At 42.9% G+C, this 27,016-nt stretch overlaps 1 protein-coding gene across 6 annotated transcripts in view; it reads left to right on the forward strand.

The window, feature by feature from the left end:
- kiaa0825 (KIAA0825 ortholog) overlaps nucleotides 1-27,016 on the forward strand; it is a 120,669-nt gene that overhangs the window by 61,008 nt on the left and 32,645 nt on the right. For 4 of the 6 annotated variants that reach the window (XM_068605334.1, XM_068605336.1, XM_068605335.1 and 1 more), the window contains exon 22: nucleotides 847-941. In XM_068605334.1, coding sequence (XP_068461435.1) covers nucleotides 847-941 — 95 coding nt within the window. Of the gene's footprint in view, nucleotides 1-846; nucleotides 942-1,745; nucleotides 1,847-2,429; nucleotides 2,664-27,016 lie in introns of those variants that run through there. The other 2 variants (XM_068605339.1, XM_068605338.1) reach the window with 2 other exon arrangements.

The raw sequence follows: 27,016 nt of genomic DNA on the forward strand, positions 1-27,016 counted from the left end.
CAGATTAAAAGAATTTTTACACACATCACATCTCTCGAAATGTAGTTGTGATTCTGCTATTGTTTCCAAGAACAGACACGTTTTAATCCTAAGACTTGGCCTGTTTTGGGCTTATCGCAGGAGGCTGCATAGCTTTGCATAGAAACACCCTATTAAGGGAATGATTAAAATGCCTTCTCCGCTTCAGGTGCCTGTGTTGTTTGTCAAATAAAATGGCAGGTGGAGGGGGGAAAAAGTTACATCCATCAATCACCTGTGAGGAAGGAGCAGAGGGGGGAAGGATGGATGGAGGGAACAAGTGGAGTTCTCCTCCTTTTGTCAATAAAACTCAGCCTGGAGTTAAGAGTGACATTTTGGCAATCAAAGCAATCTGATTTTTATTTGCTTTCCCAATATGGTGCAAGTGCCAAGTGTGTTTGTGTGTGTGTGAGTACATGTGTATGTGTTTACAAGAGAGAGAGAGAGAGAGAGAGAGAGAGAGAGAGAAGGTGTGTGTGTGTGGAGGGGGGGGGGGTTAAGGAAGGGAAGGGGGGGTCTGGCAGGGTGCCATTGAAGACGGAAAGAAGAAAAAAAAACAAGCAGTCACAAGAGTAACGACTCCCTCCCAAAATTGATTTATCTTTCTATAAATGATGGCTACATCCCCCCAAATGGATTTATAAATTAATTGCTGTCTTATTGGAATAAAAACCTTCTTGTGCGGACATGATTGATCGCCTGGTGTCGGTAGCCTGTGCTGGGGACCCCCTTCCTCCTTTGTTAGTGGGTCCCAGCTGGAGCGGTAATGCACTGATGGTATTAACCCTGATTAATAACTAACAATACCCTATCCTCATACATCAACAGAGTGCAGCGGTCGATTGGGCATGGGACTGGCCGAGGCTGCTGCCAGCATATCAGGGCATGAGTCAGGTCACCTTCAAAACTCTGCTGGCCAACAGGTAAAACATTATTTTCACTTGTTACACACACACACACACACACACACACACACACACACACACACACACACACGTTCACTAAGTGTGAGTGAGTATTTGTGTTTTCATTATCTTTGTTTTGGTTGTTGAGCAGTCTCTTTCTGAAACAAAAATCCTGCTCCAAAGAGACATGTGCTGCATCAGTAGCGTCTATACCTGTACAAAATGAACTATTCACTCGGGACTCCGGAGGCAAGTATCCCTCCACCCCCAAATTCCCTATTTGACTAAACTTTAGCATAAGCTCCAGTCATTGGGGATCATATAGCCCAGCTGCTCTTCATCAGAGGTTCAAACTTCCACTTTGTTCAAAGGCCAAGGGCTCCTGTGGCTTCCACAATGGAGGCTGAGCTGTGGAAAGAACTCTTTGGAAAAAGGATATTGGACTGCTATGATATCCTGTGTGTGTTGAATCACGGGATCCTGTCTTTGCTAATGCATGTGTGACTGACTGTCTGTATGGACACAATGTGTTGCCGATTTTGCTAATTGAGGCATGCCTGCTGTTTGTACTTTTTTAGGCCTTGAAGCGACCAGAAAGGTTGTTAAAGATAGTGGCTAAAAAGAGTGGCTAGCTCAGATCTTAGTGTCATCTGATTGAAGAGTTTTCCAATCCAAGTCCACCACTCCTGTTCCACCCCCCACCCCCACCCCTTCTCTCCCATCTCTCCTGTTCTGCTCTGCAATGGGCATAAATATTTATGCAGGTATGTGACACATATTAGATGGCAATACTTCAGGCTGTTCCCTGTTCTCCATTCACAGCTGTCACGCTGCCAGCTATCAGGGAGCCATGGGGCTACTGCACCTTGTCTCCACGCCTATACGACCAATTCATTCTAAATCACCACCATTGTAACACACACACACCTTTCTAACAAAGGGCAAGCTCTGCATTGGCCAAGGACACAGGTCTAATAGGGGTGAAGTACGCGGCTCTTTGCTCTGCTGTGACAAGCTTTGTTGTCTTCATGCCTCTACCTCGTCTTCCCGCATGCACCCACACTCCATTCTTCCTCCCTATGTATGCTGCTTTGTTGCATGTTAAAACAGATACTGTCATTGCATGACTGAGCTAAATTAGTGTTGGGGCACACATGAATAGAAACTGAATGTTGTGAATTTGAAGTCAGATAGGAAGGAGGGAGAAAAAAAAGATGAGATTGGATGCAGTATGAGATTGTGAGCGACACGGAGAGAGAGAGAGAGAGAGAGAGAGAGAGAGAGAGAGAGAGAGAGAGAGAGAGAGAGAGAGAGAGAGAGAGAGAAAGAGAGAGAGAGAGAGAGAGAGAGAGAGAGAGAGAGTTAATATTGAGGCACCAAAAAAATATAAAATATGACGGGTGAGATTGGGAGGGGGTAAAGGTTATATAATTCACCCTAATCTCACAGTATCAAAGTGTCTGAGATTCTGCCATTTGCCTCATTAGCCTCTCTTTGTTGGACCAGAGGAGCAGATTTCATGGAGGATTTGGAGAAAGGCTTTGGTTCTGCCTGAGACGCTCGCAACGAGCAGGAAGTTAGTTTCACGGCTGGCGACGTGTAAGCTGTCAAAGTTTTCCTCAGATCCATCTGCGACTCAAAAATATCTCTCAAGCTATGGAAGACCATTCATGGGATAAGCACACTGATGTTGGATCTTATGATCCATTTGTTAGTGGAGATAAGGATAATCGCAGACTGAAGTGCCCTTGGCTGTTTTCGCAGAGGCTTCACAACAATTACTCTTTTACTCCCCCCAGTTGCTGGACAAACCAGAAGATATAATCTTACACTCTTGACAATGTTAATAGTAATGACGTGGTCCTATACTGTATAAAAACACCCGACAATGTGACCTTGTGATGTTCTGTATTTTTTGTCTTATGAGTTTTATTCTCCTTGAATGACTTCCCTTCCCTGTACACAGCCAATATATTTTTCACTCCCTTGACTGTGAGTTAGCAGTGTGGCCCAATGGCCCCCCATATATTGTTACAGTGGCAGGACAGTTATTGTGCCCAGGGTTTATATCACATTCTAATGGAGCAAGGCTATGAGTTAAGGGCGGTAGGCTTTTACACCAGGGCTGTTAAATCACTGTTCAGATGACTTCATTAGCAGAGCAGGACACATGCTGAGACACTTGCGCCTGCACACATATAAACACACACACACATACATACACTTTCACCCTGCTACCTTGACAGTGTAGCCAGACAGGAGGGAGAGTGGATTTATACAGGTGTGTGTGTCCTTCTTTGTCACCTGTCACTTCGGTTCCCTCAGCACGACGGATCATCCATCATCTGCAGATTGAGCTTTTCAGCAGAAACCAGACTGATTAATACCATCGAAGGACCCCCAGGGTTGACTGGCTGACTGGCTGACCTGGCTTCCTGGCAGGCTGGAAGTTTGAATGGAAACATGGATGACTTGTAAGTGGGCTAACTTTTTTAGCCTGCTTATTTGCTGGCTAAATGGCTGACTAACTGGTGAACAAGCTTGTTTACGTACATTAGTGAGATAGTTTAGGCGGATTTATGAGGCTGACTAGCCTGTTGGTGGTTTTTGATGACAGGTCTTGTGATGTATAGATAATGGACTGACTGACAGGGAAGATCACTGGGTTGACATAAAGTCAGGATATGGATCTGATCTATAGTTTTACAGAATCTATAATTGCATCCATACAGTCGTTAATTTCATTCAAATTTCCCTAAAATGTCTTTCAATTATCATTGTTGCTTTGGATTTTATTCCCTTGCATCTGATATGGTTGTTTTCCAAACCCCATTTTAACCATATCAACACCATCTTTCTATATCACTTAGTCATTGGTTCCCAGCCTAGGGGTCAAGACCCCCACTAGGGGTTGCTAAAACCTTACCTCTTTGCTAAACTCCGTCCTGCAATTGAAAAGTGTGCAGGTAAAACCGACTGAGCTAATAACAATGGCCACGTGTCAATTGTCCAAAAATAAGCATGAAACGTGTGATTGTAAAAAAAAAAAAAAAAAAAAATGCAAACATAAAATTGTATAAAATGTTTCTAGTATTAACAGGAAAACTTATCTAAAAATAATCTGCTTAAGAGTTCATCCAAATTGCTCATTTTATACAAAGCTCCGTTTTTGCATTCACTACTTGGGTAAATTGGACAGCTTATCAGTTGTTTTGTATTTTTATTGATAGACATTAAATAAGATATGAAATATCCATTAAATATGCCACTTCGTCAGAAGTCATCCTTCTACTCAATACAATAAACGGGGTCCCTTGGGAAACAGGTTGGGGGCCTATGATAGATGTGTACAGTTGGCTCATGAAAGAGACGAATACAGCAGAAATACCACATTTTACAGTAAGCAAGGTCAATGGCAGATCTTAATGGGATCAACCATCGTGATGTATATTCACTCAGTTCCTTTATTATGAGTTTATAGCAGCTTTAAAGCAAGGTTCTTTATTGAAAAGCCAGAATAAATGACATTACATATCCAGGTTAAATATGCGCTTGACATTTCACCTTGAACACATTACTCACCAAGGTTTTTGTGCTAATTGTCATGATCTACAGATTGAAATGTGTCCACATTTCCTCACCCTTTGACTTCAAATTATGAGCCGTTGTATGGTATAAGCATGGCATCAAAGTGCTAAGTGACTCAAGTAATATCTTTAAAATCCTTTTTTCTTGAGTCTTTCACAGCATGTTTTTGTGTGGAAAAGTGAAAAGCAACACAACCCCAATGTACTGTATGTTAGAATTAATGGAAGCAATGGACCCTTCTCTTTATTTTTTTGTGTTGCAAGGTCTTCATAAACCACACTCTTTTTTTGTCATTTTTCTTTTTCATCTAAGACAATAAAGCAAATCTCTAAAAGAGACATGGACCATTGCCACAGAGGAAAGTCACATTTTAACTGTCATCTGCCAAGGTGACTTTTCGGGACACTTTTCTTGTGTCTGTATGTCAGAGAAGGTCCCCTGACCTGGTTGATAACAGGTAGCCAAGTATGAGAGATGAAGCTTGATGTGTCACAGGGCGGCTCCCCCACTCTATCATAAGGACCTAATATCATCCAAGGACATTCATGCTTACATATACAATGCTGGTCCACTGCTCCAGGTACCGTTTCCTAGAACCAGCATGGGACAACTTACTTCATACATTGACCAGGAAACCATGCATTTTTGGTCAACAGTAAAGATAAAGTTAGATAGCATGTTTCATGCTATTTGTACCGCTAATGTTCAGAGAGAGCACTCGTTCTCACGATTTTATGCCACACATTGACAGTAAGAGAGTGCTAGCAGCATTGACCCATAGCTTTTGTAGCTTAATATGGTAAGCTACACTGTAACTACTGAACACTAAAGCATTTCCTCGGCATTGTCTCATTGTTGCTGTTACCCCTCAGGTCCATAACAATAGCAGTTTGTGAAAAAATGCCAGTCTGTGGCATTCTCTTGCTTGAGCGGCTCCTTAAATTGCAGCGATAGACGCTTGTGCTTTCAGGAAGTGGGCAATAGCCATCTGTTCCTGGGCTCTGCCATATGGCGGGCCTTTTTCTCAGGGAATAAAATAAAAACAAATATGTCAGAATGTTCGTCTTCCTCAACGGACGCTGATCAACCTGGGGAGAAGCTGGATCTCAGTGTGTCTGGATTAATGGTCTTACTTTACGCTTCAGGGAATGAGGGGGGTGCGTGCTTGTGGTTGGTGGGGATTTGTGTGTGGTTGTGTGCTTGAGTACATGAACGCGTCTGTTAGAGGGTATACACATGCTAATGCACATTTATGTACCTGGAAGTATTTCTGGAATCATTTATCAGACTTAAAGGGCGATGTTACCGTACCCTTTTGAGCAGTTGGTTGCCCTAGTCTTGGAAGCATTAAAAAACACAGGAGAAAGAGAGCTTCAAGGTTAGCCAGAGTGACATTTCATGGCTGCCGCTGCCAAAGAAACAAGAAGAAGCGCTCTCAAGCCATCATCAGGCTCTCCGTCTTGCGAGGCCAAAAATTCAAAAGACTTGTCACTTTTGAAAATCAGGAGAGTGTGATGTGTCATTGAGGAAGGGCTTCTTTCTTCTCTCGTCGATCCCCTTGTATGTGTCCCCTCTGCTGATTGACAGCCAGGGATGGGAGTTTGTGTTGGTGGAGACAGAATACATCTTTTGTCTGCTTGGTTATACATGGTGTGTTTTGTCTTCGCTAGCCCTGGACAGCACTGACACATTGAGGTTTTCATTAGCCGTAAGCAGGTGGCAGCGCACACAAGTCTCTTTACAAGCCTGTCTGTGTGCGTACGCATCTGCACTGCACCAACTTGTATACTGTATGCATATCATGGAGGGCGTACATGTGTCTGCCTGCATGTGTGTGAATGTTCGCTTTTATATTTCAGTGTGTGTGATATTTTGAGGTTTGCTCCAAAGGCGAATAAATCAGTGATGCCTGGGATAAGGCCGTGGCCCCTCCTCAAACTGCACAGACAAGCTGAGAGGCTCATTAATCAAACGGCCAGTCACAGATGTGATGGCTTCCACACAAACCGCCAGCAGACTGTGAAAGTCACATCCAACAGAGTCAACTGTCAGCCAGGCAGGCCGGCCAGCCGCACTTTTACTCCCCCACCTCTCTCTCTCTCTCTCTCTCTCTCTCTCTCTCTCTCTTTCTCTCTCTCTCTCCCTCTCTTTCTCTCTCTCTCTCCCCCTCCCCCTCCCCTATGTTGTATTTATCTCTCGGTCTAGCTTTACCTCCTCTCACCTCCAGTGTGACGCCTAGATTTGATACATCTGCAATATTTGTCTTGTCTCTCTAAAAACGATCTGGAGGGTCGAGGTAAATCTATCTTCTCAGAGAGTGGTCATGGTCAAACCATTCTAGAGACACAAGACATCCGTCATTACTGCACAGTGCTTTTTTCCCTCGACTATCAGGTGCAATACAGGTGAAACATGTATTTGTTTTCGTCTTACCACAGCTATCCAGATTCTCTTGTAACCTAAATGGATCCTAATCCATTATCCTACAGTACGAAAGTTGATAGAGGGGCCATGATTTTGCAGTTGAGGAATATGTGTTCACTTTGTCCAGCGCTATATATGCATTGACAAAGTATCACTTTAGTCTGTCATTTCCTCTGAACAGAGCATTCAGGGTCACATTCAGCAGTGGAATGTACATGTCTCTTTCATGGATATGCAGCCATGTGCAAATGAGTTTTCCCATCTATTTCTGGTTATTATATCACAAATCACATTCAAACCATTACACTGCTGCAATCTCCACTCCCAAAGGGTTTGAATTGGTTACAATTTTTAACAATAGCTACAATAATATCTCTATATTCACTGACAGGATTGTCTATGCATAGTGCTTATGCCACAAGGCAAGCTTTTCAACAGGATTATCTGGTTATCCCTTGTGTATTGTGAACTTTCTGCAGTTTTACCTGACCTCTTTTTCACAGATATTGTGATTTCAGATATTTCACAAGATAACTGATTGTTCCAACTTCCAACTTTGGATGAATAAATAGTTGGAGAGACTCTGTACACCACAGCTAAATTAAAATGCCACTTAATCTACTGCAAAGCCCTCCAAGGATGGAGAGAAATGTTGGATGGAACAGGGACAAAACAAAGCCACCCGTTCCTGATTAAAAATGGCAAGTCACAAGGCTTCCTAAATACACTGGGGTACTTTAATGGTACTGATATAAGGACAGTGCTCCACACGTCAATGGAAAGCAACGCTTTGTCTTCAGTATGTGTAATTGCTGGTGGAGGAGGGAATTTTCTGTTGTTGTATGCCAGAATGTTGGGGATGACACCAGTTGGATCCTCACAAAGCAGATCCGGGAAGATACTTTTTTGCTACATGGACTTTATGCGCAGCTATTTAAAACAGGTTTGTAAAAATATTGTATGAAGAGAGCCATGATTCAACTTCATGGCCTATTTAACACTTTTGTTTTTGTTTTTCATTGTGAAAATCGGAAGCAAAAAATGATGACAGCTTGGTTAGAGTCTATCATCTTTTGTGCAACCTACTCAAAATGTCTCATGAAAATACTAATTGAGCCTTGCCACATTACATTGAGTGACGGTCTGTCATTGTGAGCCTAGTAGTATTAATATCTACTATTTTCTAAAAATGTGATATCAAACATTAAAACATAGTATTGCCACAGCACAGTGTTCTCTGAGATGCTATGAGCTACATTTGTTACCATCAGGTATTTTGGTACCATAACTGACTTTGGGAACTTTGGTGAAACTTTCGCTTTGGAGTCTATATGTCCACTGGGTTTTTGTGTTTGTAAGCTCTGTCAGCAAAATGCCCCTGGAACCAGTTTTGTCAACGAGTTAAAATGGACTGGGACTCAGTTCAAGACACGATGGACTGTTTGACATTGTTGCCATGTTTCCTGCTGATTTTCTGAGTTGAGGTTTTAGCTGACTACAGCAGTCCATTGTCAACATCCAGACTGTGACCGTCTGTTCCAGTCCATCATTTTCTTACCATTCTATTCCATGTGTCGTCTTTATTCAGACCCTGTCGCTGAGTTAGGCTTCTCGCTTTCATGATAAGTGTATTCAAGGATTATGCTGTACAACTCAATGTGTTGGTGCTATGGATTGACTGAGTAATAGTAATTTAACATAACAAAGACAATTGGTAATGTTAATGTCTATTGACATACGTGTGTGTGCTGATGCACCAATGCAGAAAAGTAGCTAAAGAGATCATCGACTTGGAAAAAAGCAGCTAAGTTTTCTTTTTGCTAAATATCATGTTCAAGACTCATTCAGTATAAGCCACTTACAAAAAGGGCATCATGCAGCTAAATGCATAAAACATGATGTCTATGTCTGTGCGCTCCTGTGTGAACGAACGTGCGTGACGGTGAGGTTTTGTTTTGGTGGTACATCACAAGGTTGTATCTTGTTGCCAGGCTCATTAGCTCGTCGGCAGCGCCCAGGCTGCCGCAGCCAATCACTGCTCTATGCTTGACTCTGCCATTTGCATGTGGTCCAGCAAGAGATAATTAGAGGGATCTCTGCCTGTCACTGTTAATCTGGGACTTAGTGAAGGGCTGTGACGGCGACAAGCTGATGAACTGACACACATGTCTACACACACACACACACACACACACACACACACATACAGTGCAGCATCATACTCGTGTACACACATTGACATCCGATACACAAATATTGCCCAAACGGCAAGCGCAAACACAGTATACCTGCACGCACAAACACACGCACATATAGCACTACCACTGGAAACACACAAGAAACCATGAAAACACAAACAATGGTCTCTCTGAATTGGAGCGTTAGTCTTTATTAGCTCTTTCTGTTTGCTCTGCAACAAATACAATTGTCTTTTTGTCATCCATTTCTTGGTTGGGACTCTTATACTGAAGCGTATTACACTAAAATAAATTAGAGCTGCTTCTCCATTGGTATGTGAATGATAGTATGTTTACTCAGTGGCTGTTTACACCAGTTGTACTATGCTGTTGACACAGGTTTTAGATCCCTGTTCAGATAGACTGTGCGCTTGTTGCTTCCCAAATAGGCAGAATGCTCAGTAAGCCTTTTGAACAAGCCCAGCTGTCAGCCCTATATACTTTCTCACACACACATTGATATGCACACTTCCGAACAAACATGTACATGCACTCATGTGCTGGCACATCCCCAGCCACACACACAAACTCATTCGCACATCGCTGATTGGCAGGCCTCCTGTTTTCCCATAATTCCGACTGATTTATCCAATCAATCTCACTTGGAAGGCTGCTAAAGCATTGAGTAATATTAAGATTAGAACATGCGACAATTAAAACACCCGTCAGGTAATTACAGAGCTGGTTTAGCAGCAAACAACTGAGCTATTTTATACTTTCAGCATGTTGCCTATGTGTTTTATTTGTACCTGTTTGATAGTTAATCGGAGGAAATTAGGTATATCTGTAGATGTTACCGTCTTTGATGCACTTGCATATTTTGTAAAATGTCATATCATTAACTAAATGTGTCTTTGCAAATATTGACACTGTTCACCTAATTCAATATCAGAAATGGTGTCATCCTGTACAAGGAAATCCTGTGTAAAAAGCTAGATATATGTTCTTGTCACTGCAAACCCTATTTTTTCACCCAAATGACAGCTAGTCCTTTTTGTACACTGTGGGACTGTTTAATGGTGCATGTTCAGAGAGAGGGTGAGCACCGTTACTGACCTCATCCGTCCAGCACTGTGACCCCGTGTCGCCACTGATGGCACATAATAGTTGACACTTGACTTCAGGGGCTCTTTAAGTGCCAAGAGTGCCCGAGGCCCTGGATTTATATTCTAATGTGGTCATCTTTGTGCTCTACGCCTCCACCTTTTGTCTAGGAGCTCTCGCTACACTTGTTTCCACTTTTTCTTTGCCTTTCTTCATCACTCTCTCTTCCTTTGTCTTGTTCCACCGACGGGTATGCAATCACACACACACACACACACACACACACACACACACACACACACACACACACACACACACACACACGTTCACTGAATTGTAATAGTCTGCCCCCCCTCTTGCACTACAGGTAAGCACACATAGGCGCACTTGTCTTGACACTTGTCTTGACAAATCTATAGATAGCTAGAGCGAACACTCCAGCTGGAATCAACCCTCTCCTCTCCTGTATATACTGTATGACTCTCATCAGTAGGCAGCAGATCATTTAGACAGCCTTTTGGCATACTTGCGAGAAGTGTAAGAATGTAAAACTCTCTATCATACGACACTTAAGGTAAGTGATGGCGGTATGGTTAACCAGCATTAGCTAATTGGGCTTTATGCTAATTAGGCGTTACTGCACTATCCTGCAGTAAGTGCTTTTGGTTTTGCATGTCAAACTGGATTTCTCACTTGTATGACATAAGTTTCATCATATATTTACATACATTGCAATATGATTAATAAATGTATTGTTGACACAATAATTGAAGCCGAATTAGCCCAAACCTAATTTTCAGGAATCCAAAAGCACAGAAATATGAATTTAAAACTAACTCTGAACAACTCTAATTATAAACTAAGCAAGCATGTTTACCATTAGTTTTACATTTGGTGAACGGGTCGTGTTTATCAGTGGCAAATGGTAAGTGTGTGCTTGCACTCTTCCTTCCCTTTGCCTCCCACTCTGTTTCCCCCACCTTTGCAGATTTTTACTATATGTTTCTTTCAACTCTTTATGCTTTTACCTTCTCTGGCTCCCACTCTGTCCTATCTTCTCACAGAAACCATCATGGGTCATGTTTTTCTGAGTCTTTGATCATTGAGCAGTCTTTCAGCATGTTGACTACAAGGCCTCTCACCTCCCCAGTGGTTGTTGCAAAAGAGGGGGCACACTTATCCGGCTTCTATGATGTTAATAGTTGAAAGCATCTGCTGATGTTAAAAGCGTGTGTGCGTGTTGTGTCTCTGTGTGTGTGTGTGTGTGTGTGTGTGTGTGTGTGTGTGTGTGTGTGTGTGTGTGTGTGTGTGTGTGTGTATGTGTGTGTCCACTCAGACATGATGAAAGACTCTGTTATAGCACTGGTTTGTGATTGTGTTGCAGTTAAGTTGTAGCTATGTTCAGGGTAGGTTGGTAAGCAAGTTCTACTTATGTACTGCGATGTACATGACGGATAACAATCTTGTGACAGTGTAATGATTTGGGAGGAAACAGATTCTCAATGCGTCAAATTCTTACATTGTTTTTAAATAGCCTAAAAGGTTGGAATTTAGATTTCTAACTACCCTGAACATTTCATCCATATCTATTTGTTCAGTTATTGCATAGAAAACTTCCTTCACTGCGCTATAATGGGTTTGTCCTCAGGGCGCAAACTCTGGTTCAAATAGAAAAAAAGCCTTTGCTTTCCTCAATCTTTACACCTCCTGTGTGTAAACGATGGTGGGGTGTCTGAGAGCTTTGCTGCGCCCTCCAACTGCAGAATTCTCCCCTTTGTAAGATGCAGGGGATGGCCTTGATGTGACAGCTTGCGATGTTAGCCCAAGTTGTTTTTGACAGAAGACAAAGAAAAAGGGGAAGGAGCGGACGAAAAAACATTTAAACATTAAGGGAAAGCTTTGGAATTTTTCCTATGAGGTGAATTGACTTTGCAGGAATCAATTATTTTTCTCTGTCATTTCTTAAAAAATAGATCTTTGTTTTTCTCTGTATTGCTCTGTCATGACTGTTAAGAACAGTCTGTTTGATTGCATTTGCAACTGGAGACATTTAGTGATCTTGATGGATTCTTTGGATGCAGGACCAAGGCTTGCTGGAAGCATCTTTTTTAGATTTTTTTCCTTATGACATTATGGAAACAGGTCTACCCTTTACAACAGACTGAACGGTGAGTGGTATTATTTGACATATTCTACTGCTACATGCCAGTCTACAAGAATGCCAATGACAATCATAGGAAAGGACATTTAGATTACTGTCGAGCCTCCCTGAACTGTCTCTTCCTATCTGGCCTCCTATCACTCCATCTGTTTTGTAATATGTCTTCTCTTCATCTTGAGTTTGACTTGTAATGATGAAGCGCTGGTCAGAGGGGTATACAGCATTTGTGTCTCATTCGGTGGGCTTGGTATGTGAGTGTGAGTGTGTGTCCAGTATATCTGGCCTCACTGTGTCAGAGTGTGACCCTTGGGCTCTATCTTGCAATCAGTCAGCCTACCTCGCCCTCCTGTCTGAGTGTTCCTCCTCCAGCACTGAAGGAGCCCCTCTTATCACAGTGTGGTAGAACTTCCCTCTGACCCTCACTGTTCTGAAGGTTAACCTCACTCTGCGGCCTTTCTGTTTCCACTATCCTATATATGCACCTTACAGGTATCTATTCATTTTTTCGCTTATTACAAAGTCTCATGTCTGGAGGTTTTTTGTCTTCCCCTGAAGGTGAACTTCTCCCAGTGCTCTCCATGTACTGAAGCCGCCACTAGCTCCCTAGAAGTTTAAAAGTGGCTCGGCTCCCTCCTCCCTCTCATGCTCAATTTCTCTCAAGGTGTTTCTTCCTGCTTTCGCCTTTTCTATTTCTCACTTCATCTTGTCATCACACACACACACACACACACACACACACACCACACACACACACACACACACACCACACACACACACACATACACACACACACACACACACACACACACGTTCTTAGATCCTTAAAAAAATTACTTGGACTAAACCACTATCTTGTTTCTTGTCTTTTTCTGTCTTGGAAGGCCTATTCCTCTCCGCCAACAGTATCTGTGCGGTCGGTAGTTTTGATGCCCACATGCCTGGTTGAGAGTTCAAAATGCCTGCGGTAATCCCAGAGCCTGCCAACAGTAAAGATGTCTCAAGGAGGTTTCTAGTGAATGTCCTTGCCCAATAAAGTTGTAACAATAGATAAATATATGAATTCTTAGGTGATGCCTTTGTGGTGCATGTTTGAGTTGAGAGTTTGTCTTTCCTCAGCGTGATGTAGTTATTTAGATGGTGAATTTTAGAAATACATTTTTTTTGAAGAATTGGGAAAGATATCCGTGCAATTGCGCTACCAATGATGGAAAAAAAAATGGCTTTATTTTTTATGCACCTATCTGATTTACTGTGAAAGATTGGGAGTGAGGAATTTTTTGTGTGTAGAAACCTACTGCTGGAGCAGAGACGCAGAGTTCAGATGGTGGCAGCAGAGCAAATTGGGTTCATGCCTTTCACATCAGAAAAGAAACATATGACAGAGCCAAAAAGATAGTCAGTCACCAGAGTCTCACAACAAAGTCTGCTCTTTCACATCTCTTGTTGCATTCCCGTTCAACCACAACTACTAAAAATTGTGTGTATCTCCTACTGTTGGCTTTTCCTGTTATGTCTGAAGTAAAACATAATAGCTGCCTGAATGATGTCGACAGGGAACATTTTTCCAAGTGAGGCAAGTGATAGGGAAGTGATACGCTTGGAGTGCACACATCTTGTACTGTGGAGGTTGTGGTAGATGGTGGCTATGCAAAACACTCGACACAGGGGACAGGAGTTCCAATTTCTAGTCTCATGTGCAGTTAGGTTTAGGGAACAAAAGCATTTTAGTTGTAATTAGGGAGAAAGTGTTCTTCAAGTCACTGTAAAGTTTTTCAGGATCGAATCAAGCATATTTTTTTCTAACCTTAACCAAGTGCTATGAGTTTCCAAACACCATACTGAAGCGTTGACTAATGCTTTAGCTGCTATGAGCAAGAGCACGTGTTGAAAGAAAAACACATTTAAAAATGTTGTCTGTGAACGTTATCAACATGTTGTCACCTTTGCAGATATGTTCATGACCAACGTTTCCCATTCTGTTGATAAAGTGTAGGTCTGTATTGTTAAATCCCAAATGTAAATGTTTTGTCTGTTATCATTTAACATGTTCAACATTTGTTTCGTAATTAGAAATAAGAATAAGAAATTAAATAATGGTAAGATTTTCAGTACACAAACTTCCCATTTGCCATACAATAACAGCTCTGGGTTCTGTTGGCTCATCATTTCCTCTTGAGGAGGTTTCGTCCATGCAGTGGGAGGCCGGTGTGGGCTGATATCTGTCTCTCTGTATCTGTATCACTGAGAGCAGATATGGCTGATATCTCTGTCATCTCAGCATCTCAGACTTGACAGCACCGATCATAATCACTCCCCCTCCGGCTCTCCCTCTTGCTATCTGTTTTTCTCTGTATGGTAACCTAACCTGTATATCATGCCAGGTGTATCTGTATTTTTTTGTTGTTTAGTGTTGCGGCTCACTCTTCATATCTTAACAACACCTCTCTTCCTCACATGCAGTAATGGTGCACTTTGGGAATATGCACTAGATCCAAAGGGAGTTAGTGTTGGGAGTGATTCTGCAGTTATATGTTGTATGTACATGTTTGTGTGTGTGTGTGTGTGTGTGTGTGTGTGTGTGTGTGTGTGTGTGTGTGTGCGTGTGTGCGTGTAGGCAGGTGGGTGTATGTCAGAGAGCATTTACAAAGGGATAAGCCCTGAGGGTGGCGATGCATCGCCACAGTGGAGGGAGAGCAAAAGGGGGTGGAGGCGATCGAGTTCACAGCAGATGTAGCAAACAGCCAAGTAGCTTGAAAATCTCGCCTTGCTTCTGCACTGCTCAGTTCAGTACTTATTTATTTATTTATTTGGGTTGGGGGGCAAATGTATGTTCAGTGGCGTTGGATATCAGTGACAGGAAGGATCAAAGAGCGACACCACAAATGAAGCTGTCAAAGTGGCCCGACAGCTGGGTCCCGAGGCGAACATCCCTCGCTCGCACATTTTATTATGATCGCACTGAAACCTTACAGAAAGAAGGAAAGAGAGCAGAAGGAAAAAAAAGAAAACCATCATCTCCCCGACCAGATAGAAAGAAAAAGAGACAAAACGAGCAGCGCTGTATCATCGGCGTCCATGATGGAATGAATTATGAATGTGTGGAGGGGATTAGGAAACAATGGTTGAAGTCACTAGGATCCTCGCCTAGTTTCCTCACCCTCAGCCTGGCAACTAATTAGCACTTTCAACACTAGTGTATGATCTCATTAATGTGATTTCTGCTTATGTAACGTGCATGCAGTCGCACACGCTTACAGACAAACACATGCACACAGTGATTGCAGTAGTGGGCTATTACATAAAGCAAATGAACATGTGAGGAAAAATGGATTGTTTGTTGTTGAGCTAATGCAGTTAGAGTGATGACTCAAATGTTTTCCTAATGCTGAGATTGCTGTACGTTCAGTCGACAGAGCCAGTCAGTGTTTAGGGCATTCACATCAGGCTTTCTTTCTCCCTATGTCTTGCAATAATCTGAGCAATTTAATCAGCCATGTATCATAGTGTTGATTGGTCCACAGAAAAGACGGGCACACTACTGGATTATTTATAAGTCATTGGGGAGAAGAAAAATGTCAATCCTATACCGGCGGTACACATGTGTAAAGTTTCAGAAGACAGGAATATATATATATTTGTATTTTTTATTTTATTTTTATTATTCAATTTGTGTCGTAGAAACAATTCACATCAGCTAATTGGTAATCGCACACTGAGACATGGAGGGAGGGAGAGAAAAAAAGAGAGAAGGGGGGCGGAGGGGGTTAGGGTAGATAATTAGACAGAATTAAGCCATCTCTTTTAATCTAGCCCCTGAAAGAAAGAGGGAGCGAAAGAAAGAGAGATGTGGGTGGGAGGATGGGGGTTCTGGGGGTGAGGCCTGCACATTCACCCCTCTGCTCTCTCTCTCGCTCCCTCTCTCCCTGTCTGGCAGAGGGTGTGAAAGTGTGGGAAAAGAGGGGCCTGGTGCCTTCGCCGCAGCAGAATGGATCAGCTTGTGTTTCTGAGGCTCTAGAAGTGTCCCATTGTCATGATGTCACTGCATCTCAAGAAGGCTGACCTCTGACATCTATGGATTCATGGCAGCCCACCGCAAGTCCGTCACACCCCCACAACGTCAAAAGTTCCAGATTGCCACCGGGCGCCCACTAGGGGGTACCCAAGCCTTTTGCTGTTGAATTTGAGGTGCTTTTTTTATGGCGCGCAACTCCGTATATTTGCCAATGAATCCGTCCGTCCACGTCCTCCTGATTAGGGGTCCTTTCCTTTGCACTACCCCGCTCTTTTTTTGTCTTGATTTCCCTCAGTTGCTGTGCCATCTCAGCCAACCTCGGCTCTTTTTCTCTGCTCTCTCTCAATCCCTCCTCCACACGTTGTATCTCTGTACCCATGAATATAGCGAACACCGCCAGATGTCGCAAATACATCATCTGAGGGATGCGGTGGTGATGGAAAAAAGTCAAGGCACGTACGAGTGGGGGATGTGAGCCGACTTGAGCTCTCTGAGCGTTTGTGTGTGTGTGCCACTGTATGCCAGCATTCATCTGTGCACGTGTGTGTGTGTGTGTGTGTGCCTCTGTTTTCTGGGGTGTGCGTTTGCATGCGTGTTGTTGAGTGTGCTCCCTTTTGTGTGCGTACGTATGTGTGGAGGTCACAGCAGGTCAGCATATTGTCCCTCAGATGTTTGATATTTTATGTATAAGAGGTGGCTAGAGTGAGAGGATAAGCACGATCCTGACAGAGGCATCTCTCCGCCACAATCCGCCACCTCAGCAATCTAGAGCCCAGAGTCAGATCAACAATGGAGGGGAGCTGCCTTATACCGAGAGAGGACTGATGGGAGGAAGAAGGAGAGGGGGAACCTAGAAAACTAGGATTGCTGCTGCTGCTGCTCTATGGGCAGTTGACAATATAACAAGTATGAATATGCACAATGTTGTGTTTACATACTGTAGGCTCTGTAATGCATGCAGCAAGGAAAATCATAAACATGCACCATAACACATAAAAGCAGCCTTTTTGGACTGAGACAGTCGACAGGGCAAATGCACACAAGCCTACAATGGTGTTGCAGGTGTGTGCGTGTGTATGTGTGTGTGTGTGCGTGCGTGCGTGCGGGTGTGTGTTTGTGTGTGTGTTTGAGGGCCAGTCGGGACAAGGGAGGGGCAGTGGCGTCCTCAGATCAGCCCGTGTCGGGGAGGAGATTCCCCAGAGTGGAGCTATCCCAAACAGCACTCCTCTCTTTCTCCTTCAGGGGGAAAAGTTTACTGCCAGCTTGCTTTTGTAGTCTGCCTCAAAAGATTTGCGGCAGTCAGCATTAAAAGGCACAGATCTAAGGAGACGCCTCCAACTGAAATACCTACAGAGGAAGGAGAGTATGAGGAGGAGAATGAGAGGGGGGCAAACTGATACAAACATGAAAGACAGACGTTAAACGCTCCTCTTTGTAATGACTTTGTACCCTAACAACAACAATAATAACAACAAAAATCCCGACCATCATCTCGTGGTGCTATTTTTTTTTCCCAACCCATGCTTTGATTCCTTCCTCTTTTTGTGGCTTTGCCCTTTTTCACACTCTTCTATTTGTGTTCAGTTGTTGAAAGGTTGATTTCTTTATTTCCTTCTGCACACAAACCCGCACACGTAGGCTGGTTACCAGGGTGATGGTGTGGCGAATGACATCATGCCCTGACAGAGTTGTATAGTGGGTCGCGCTCTGGCAGGGTTCATGGGACGATGGCGTGGGCTGGCACAGCACAACTTGCTGTGTTCCTTCCATCTTTGCCTGTTTCTCTCCCTCTCCTTCTGTCTCTGTGTCTCTCTGGGCTCTCAGCATTGGGCTGTCCAGTGTGCCCTGTGTTCCCTGGGAAAAAGATTAATTATTCAACACACAGCCTCAATTAAATTTAAATTCTGCAGTTCAAGTAACCTTTTAGCATGGCACATTTATTATTAAGGCAGATGCTTTGGCTCTGTTTAGATTTAGAACTTATTGGATTCTTTCAGCCCCTTATCACATAGGCAGTTTACTTGCGATGGCTTTGAGGCTTGGCCTTGGCTTGCCTAGAATGCAGTGGAGTGTATTTTCTAAAACAGCCTCTGGTAAACAGTTCTCACTATGAATTTCCTTTGCTGAAGATTTTACAGGATAATATGCCTTTAACAGGATCACAGTTTTACATGGGACTCATGCAGTAACATTTCCAGTTCGGACTTTCACCGTCTGAATAGGGTATCAAACACAACACACGATGGGATTTTGACAAGCATTTTCTAGTATAACAGAATACTTGGAAACTTTGAAACCTTCATCAATTGCGGATGTCTTTCTTTTCAGTCATGTTCCTCTTTCAATACCAAATCCTCTGCTGAATAGAGAGGATTGGCAGGAACAAAATGTGCACTTATAGGAGCAGAAACCTCCAGGATTAGACGCAGGGGGAAAAAATTAATCAAGTTTAATTTTCGACCAGACATTTCTCTGCTGATGCAAATTTAACAAATAGCATTCCATGACTGAAAATGTTTTGCTGTCGCATGGTCGCAAACAGGCAAAGATTGATACACGAAAGCACAAATGCTAACATTTAAGGCTGCACCCAACGGCTCAGTGTAATGTAACACAACAAGGAGCGACAAGAAACAGCCTTGATGGCCCCTCTCAATGATCCCCCTCCCCCAGTTCCTGTCTCCCGATTTCTCTCTTCCTCCATCGAATGAGGTAGTGCCTTTGTCAGGCAGGAGCATAGAGACCTCAGAAAGCGAGGCAATATGTCACAACAAACAAAAACAGCATAGTAACCCCCCCAAATCTAATCAGGAGCCATTGATTCATGCTTTGAATTGAGACTGAGTACCTTGAGAGTGGCTCATCCAATGAGACCATAGACAGCATAGCAGGGACCTTCACAATTCAACTGTGTAGTTCCCTATCGTTCTGTGTTCACAGTTAGACTCGACTCTATCAACTTAAAGATGATACAATCATCACTCCTTTCCAGGTCCTTTTTATTTAGATAAATCATTTGTGTGCCTCAATCAATGTTTTTTTTCCTCTCTAAGTGTATGTGTGGAGTAGTTATTTTCTTGGAATGTACACTAATAGGCTTGTTTTGTGTAGGCAAAGAGATATAGGTCTTTAGTGCTCTCATTGTGGTGATGAAGGATGTTTTGATCGAGCAATTAACACAAGGTAAACTTTTACCTTGCAGTTTGCCTTAGATTTTAACTTAAATGGTAAAGACACATTTAACATATGGTAATGGTTTACCAGTAGCACAAACTTGTGTACAAATGTTTTGTATGCCCCCCACCTCCTTAAAAAAAATTGCATTAGCAATGCAACTCTATTTACTCTTACGGGAATCTGTGACATTTCAAATGAAATTATTTAATCTATAATACGTGCATGCCCTTCTGAGTTTTTTGTAATGCTCAATATAATGCAACAACTTTGCTCTTATTATTTGTAATGATACTTTGGCATTACAGGGTAGAGGTATTGATTTTGGAACCCAAAGCATTTATTGTGGAGGTAAATGTTATTATTTTAATATTGGACTCATGCTAATTTAATAGAGCGAAACATACACGTCAGTGTGTGAGCCGCAGGGGTCTCTCTCTCTCTCTCTCTCTTTCTCTCTCTCTCTCTTTCTCTCTCTCTCTCTCTCTTTCTCTCTCTCTCTCTCTCTCTCTCTCTCTCTCTCTCTCTCTCTCTCTCTCTCCCTCTCTCCCTCTCTCTCTCTCTCTCTCTCTTTCTCTCTCTCTCTCTCTCTCTCTCTCTCTCTCTCTCTCCCTCTCTCCCTCTCTCTCTTCTCTCTCTCTCTCTCTCTCTCTCTCTCTCTCTCTCTCTCTCTCTCCCTCTCTCTCTCTCTCTCTCTCTCTCTCTCTCTCTTTCTCTCTCTCGTTCTGCCACCAAGAATTGTACAATATACAATAATCTCATGTAATGTTAACAACCAGTCATGACTGCTCCCCAGTTTTGATTTGGCTGGACCTTTAGGAAACCTCTTATTTTACGACAACAGAGTTTTAAAAGTCGGACCGGTGCAGTCCTGCTTCTGCTTCCCTCGTGCCTTCTTTTCCTTCCATTGGGCCAGCAATAAGGCCTGGGCCATATAGGAGGAGCCGCTGCAGTCGGCCCCAGAGCTTGCCACCTCCCACCAGCGCTGCGACTGCAGGTAAAAGCTGCCAGCATAGCCAAATCTGGGCTTGTCCGCTGCAGGCTGTTAGCTGCTTGAGGCCCAGCTGGAGTCTGAACTGAAGGTGTTGTTGATGAACCGGCCTGACATAATTTGTTTTGTCAGATTTTGCGGAGAATTGTACCTGGTGAACTAAAAATCACTATATAGAAATACTGATACATTAAACCAAATAAAAATTCCTTGTAATACCTTTTGGCTTACCTATCTATGTATGCGTTTGCACATATATGTTACCAGGATCATCACCTATCCCCACCCACTCTGTGTGGGTGCGTGTGGGTGCGTGTGGGTGGGGGGGGGACTTCTGTGCGTACTTTTCTTAATAGACCAGAAGATCCTTGGCCTCTCAGTTGTTACCATGACAACTGACCCATTTCCCTGCTCCATATGAAAGTGAGGGTGAAGGATATTCAGAGTAAGAGGCATACAGGGTCACACGGATTGACAGACAGACAGACACGTATAGTTGTAACAATAAAGAAAAGTCCTTCTTCCATGCTCTCGGCTCTTCAGCAGCACCTCTCCTTCTGTCTTGCTCTCTCTATCTCTCTCTACCTCTCTTTCAGCCATCTGATCAGCTGCATTAACACAGGAACACTTGCTGAGCAGGGTTAAAAAGGGCATCCATTCACTCAGCACAGAACCCCTTCACTGCATTTGTCCATATGTGCGTGTGTGAATGTTAGTCCTTGCGCATTGTCGAGTGGGTGTGTTAAAACGTATTAGAGTGGGACGTACGTAAGTGTGTGTGCTAACCATATATGTGTATGTCCTTCTGCTTGGACAAAGAGGTGGGGTCTGTTTTTTAACACCCTGTCAAAGGCGTTAAAAGAAAAAGGAGGATTCGGGGTGGCCTTCCCCCCAACTCCCAGATATGAAGCTGTCATGGAAAGAATAGCTGCATTCATTGAATGACACTTTTATCCCACTTTACACAAGTGCAGTGAACAAAACAGGCATGGGAGCCGCTGAGGAAGACATTTTCTTCGCCTTCGTCATCAATGACAGACAAGCGGTAATTACTTTAAGTCTAAGCACCTAGAACTCCAAGAAAACTGCCATTCCTTCTCAGTTTTGTAACTTATTTCTTCAAGCTGCCAGAGGCGTTTTGTTTACTGGATGTGATGTTGATGTGTGTGTGTGTGTGTGTGTGTGTGTGTGTGTGTGTGTGTGTGTGTGTGTGTGTGTGTGTGTGTGTGTGTGTGTGTGTGTGTGTACGTGTGTGTGTGTGCGTGCACATGCATATGTGTGTGTGAGAGACAACTGCACTGCACCTAATGTACTCTATCTATGTGTCTTGTATCTTTTAATCACTGTCAACAGCCATCACCGTGTATGGCCACTACATTCGATATGAACCCTAAACGTGCAGCTTATTCTCAAGCACGCTAACAATTTAAACAAGACATAACTAAACATTTCCCTGCAGTTTGAATATAATAACATCCACACACACTTTGGTGCCCTTCCTTTGCAGATACAATCTGCCATTTCACCATGGAGCTTTTTAGAAATGTTTTATTGGATAGTAAATAAAAGCATATAGAGGAAATAGTAGCTTTGTTGCCGCAGTGTATGCTGTATTTGCTAGTGATGTCAGAGCCACTTGGATTCAGCATAAGTCAATAAGCCCAGTTTTCTTGTCCTACAGTCCTGCAAGCCCTGTACAGTGTATCTATCTATCTATATCTATATCTATATAGATATAGAAATATATATATATATATATATATATATATATATATATATATATATATATATATATATATATATATATATATATATATATATATATATATTTGTGTTGTCACTTTGCCCACTCAAGGTTACCTAATAGCTTGGCAGCAATTTGTTTCTCCTATGCCATGTGCCTCGGTCTACTCTGACTGCAGCTAAATTAAAAGTCCTTTTGGTGCGGAAGTGGATGGCAGAGTTTCCCTGTAGCTCACCTGGCCTCCCTCCTGCCTCCGTGTGCCTCTCTCTCTCTGCCTAACCTCTTGCCCTGGTGGCCCGTAGCCCGTTTTCCCACTAAGACCAGGTGTCCCACCCCACTGGAGCAGAGTGTCTTAATCAGTCCCACAGACGTGCACGCCACACAATGCGTTATACACACATACACATGCACAAACTCACAACGTTCATCCATGCAAAGTCAAAGCACACACGCACACACTGCAAGGGGCGCCCCACTGTCACCTTGCCTTATGTCTAGGAGTGACACTTGGATGACACCAGCAGCAGGATTATAAGAGCATATTTATTAGCCTTAGCACTGGTCATGCGCAAGGCAGGGACAAGTGTGCACACACAGGTACAAAAGAACATTGATTAACAGAAGCCAGGAACAGAACAAAAGACAATTAACTTCCTTTAATTATGCAGACTGGCAAATGTTACGGTCCAGGTCAATTTCTTAAAATTTGTATCTGTTTTTTTGTATTGTGTATTGCAACAGTTGAGATTTTGATGTTGTAGGCCATGGATTTTAAATCACATTGTGTCTGTGTATATAGCTTCAACAGGTCCCAACTAATGAAAGTGCAGTGGAAAAATCTATGATCCCTCAAAACAATGTTAAGCAGCGTACACTGAATGGACCATGAAAACAAATGACCAGTGGTTTGAATTGGAATATTCTCTGGAGTCATTTTGTTTTCCTTATCATTCCACAATTGTGCTAGGAAACTGGTTTGTCCTGCATAAACCTGGACATTCGAATGTATTTAGTGTTTTTTTGTATAGAAATCTGGATGAAATGACTTTGCTATTTAAAGGAGAGAATTGTTAAAGAGAGAAAATACAAAGTCTCAACTCGCAGTTGCCTTTTTCCCCCTCTCATGTCCTTTTTATCCTGTGTTGATGCTTTAGGGAGACAAATAAACTTCAGGTGCCTTGAAATCTCTAATGAACTCTCTCTTACCCCTCAGCCTGTCCTTCCTACATTAAGCTGGCACAGCAGCGGTTGCTTTATTTTTATTTGGTGCATGAGTGGCTACACAGATACAGACAGACACTTCAGCGTTGGCCATGTACTGAATGGGTTTCTTACAGAAAGTGCACAAAATACACACCTGAGCATGTTACACACCCACATGAAGCTCAATGTCATTCAAGCTCTCTCTCTCACACACACACGCACACACACATTATACTGCACCTGCACTTAAAAACACAAGTATAACTGCGTCCAGGACAAAGAAGCTGTTCTGTTGCTTTCTATGCCTTTACACCTGAACAGGCACTCTGAGATTTTGGGTATTTTCCTGCAACAAATAATCACTCTCATTATCTGACTCACAATAAAGACAAGTATCAAACAAATAGCATGAGGCATCTTCTTCGCAAACAACCCTCATCGAGAATCTTGAGCCTAATCCTTTCAGCTACCACGACCCATTTCTATCTGTCTCTCTGTCTGCCTGGCTGCTGCAGTTAATCATATGTGCATTCCTCCAAAACTAAGCCAAATTTCTGCAGTCGACATTTACAAATTAACGATATGAGACTTCCTCTCATCCTCTTTTTCTAAATGTGCCATCCTCATGTCCTGTCAAATAAATGACAACAAGCCCAATGACATGGAGCTGGTCAGCATGTAGGCATCATAAAGTGTTCACATACATGGAGCATTGATGCAAAACTCTGTAATGCCATATTAGAGCAACTAAACTAAGCATTACTAAATGATAGAGAGAAAAAGAGAGAGAGGGAGGCCATATCATTAGGAAAAATGCAGACACACAAAAGAAAGAATGGGAAAATCTTCTAGACCAAGGAAGAGGAACAGGCAAATTAAAAGTGACACAGATTGGAATAGAGCATATGTTAGGCTCAGGCAGCATGGCTAGTTTCTAGCTTCCTTGAGCTTTTATTCACGTCCATGGATGTATATGGGATTGGCCGGCCGGCTGACTAGCTGGCTGGCACTGTTGGCTGCTCAGTGGTCCTGAACCGGCCTATTTGAAAAGCCTGATATGTTTTATTTGGGCCTGCTTCACTGTCATATGCACTCAGAAATGGACTGTAATTGAGAGTCAACTATAATCCGCATGGTGGCAAACTGAGGTAGTCTGGGAGGTGAACAAAAAATATGTCCCTGATTTACATTATGTGCAGTTGTTTTTTAGATTATGAATACTGTTGACCGAACATTTTCTTCTTCTTTAATATCAAAATCTCTTTTTCTCTCCTGTATCGTGCCCAGGGCTAAAACACACACATCCATCCAACTTGAAAAGGCTGAACTCAAAGTCCTGATTGTCAATTACCTTATTAATTATCTCTTTTGCTGTCCCTATCTCTTTTCACATGTGTTCTTTGCTTTCCTCGGAACAGAACAACTACTTTTTGTGTCTAACATCAAATATATACTTTAGCGAGTGTATGTGTGATCTTAATCTGTGAATCTTCAAGAAAACCATGGTCAAGTAAGGCCCACATGTTGTTAGGCCTCTAATTGCACTGAGACAGTTCAAACATATCAAAGGAGAGCTCTGGGTATGTTTGTTAGTATGTATATGTAGAAGTGTCAATGCATCACTGCTCTGATTAGTGTTGAAGTGAGAATGGTAATGCACATTCATGATTCAGATATGAAGATACACATTTCTGTGTTTTTGGGGAGAGGCATGGGGGAGATGGTATTTCTACAGACATAACATACACTCTGTTTGTGTGTTGCCCATGCCAGCTGACTGCCAGTGAGGGTATGGCGATACAGTATGGCTGTGGGGTTAGGTAGGGAGCTGTACAGTATGTGCTGGGGGCAGGGAGCGGCTCAGCAAGGCAAGGCCCTTCTGTCTCCTTGTCATCGCCTCGTGCCATCGGGGGTTGAAAGTGCCAGTGTGTGTCTGCGTGTCTGTGTGTGAGTGATGCGGGTGGGCGCACAGCCGAACGGGCACTTTACAGCGAGTAGCTGCTGGCTTGGCGGCGCTCCAGGTTAACTCGCCGTGCTGTGAGGTTTTTTGTATCCATGTGCGTTGGGTGATGTGGCACCAGATGCCACTCCATGTGCCCAAATCCTGTTGACATTTGGAACGTGGGCAAGCGGGCACACAGGAAGGAAGCAAAAAAAGAGGAGGGAAATTTAATTAAGATGAAACAGCAGCCTCAGCTACTGCTACAACATGTTGTGTTCACACAAACAGGTAGACGCAAGCAGGGTCACCAAGACACAAGAAAGACATGTACATACAAATATTCTTGCCATTTTGCTTGCGGCTGTATATGTGTTTTTTCACACAATCTGTGAGAAGCTGGGCGATAAAGAGAGCAAAGGGTGTAAGGTTTAGGAGCTTAGAAGACGAAGGGGCAGGAGGTAGTGAGTGGGAAGTTGATTGAGAAATTGGCTTGTGTGCATGAGTGAGGGGGGTAATTTGATTAAGCAGGCTGGCAGAAGGAGGAAGCAGAGATGGTATGGTACAAGTTGATGCCAACTCCTCCTGGCATGGCCTTTACCCTAAGTCCAGACCAAGGAGATTGAGTTGTAGGGGAAGCTTACAGTATTTGGCCTGAGAATGTAATGGAGGAGAGTAAGAAATAGTCAGATTTAGATAAAAACTGAGGACGAGGGAAGGTAACAACAGACACAAGGGAGTAGAGGAAGAAGGGGTGAATGACACAGGGAGCGAGATAGAAAGGTGGTGAGTAGGTGGTGATGTGAGGAAATGACGGGAGGTGAAAGAGTAGGAGGTGTTAGAAAACCCCTCTCACAGTTATTTATTCAACTTTCACACAGTCAACTTGCCAAATCAATTTCTCTGCAGATGAAAATAACCCAGCGAAATAACAAAAATGCAATGTTTAGTGTGTCTGCACAGTGCAGTGGGTTAACAACACTGTAAATGGGCTTCAGACAAAACACATTGTTGAATTGTTAGCTTTTTTTTTCTTCTGTCCTTCCAGTCACACGTTCCATCATTCAATTACTTTTCCATTACTTTAAGTGTTATTCTCCTCCCACACTTCATTCATACTAACTTGTCCAAGAAGCCCTCAATTATGAGGACATTGAGAATTGTGGTTGAATGCCCACCGGTGTCATTATCCTGATGAGCACATTTACATATAAAACAGGCAGACAGACATATTGTTTTTTCAGAAACTTACAGTTCTTGCGCTAATCTATTTTTCTGGTGTGTTTGCTTTAAATTTATATTTTGCCAATTATTATCACAACTCTAATACTCATCATTTTATTACAGTATAAGACTGTAGCTCTTCGGGTGTCTGACTTGTAGTGTTTTACAGTTAATTGTTAAAAAGCATGTAAAAAGTCACACTCGTAGCATAAAACGTAACCGAGGGTTTTTCGACGGCCAGTTTTGTCACTCCCCAACATGGCACTAAAAACACTAAAATGCATGCAAACCCACAAACACATAAACACACCAACACACACAGCCTCATTTAGATGCAGAAAGCCAGGTCTGA

This window comes from Clinocottus analis, unplaced genomic scaffold (genome assembly GCF_023055335.1).
Source record: "Clinocottus analis isolate CAN_PGR_092001 unplaced genomic scaffold, fCliAna1.0.p SCAF_7, whole genome shotgun sequence".
NCBI classification, from domain to species: domain Eukaryota; kingdom Metazoa; phylum Chordata; class Actinopteri; order Perciformes; family Cottidae; genus Clinocottus; species Clinocottus analis.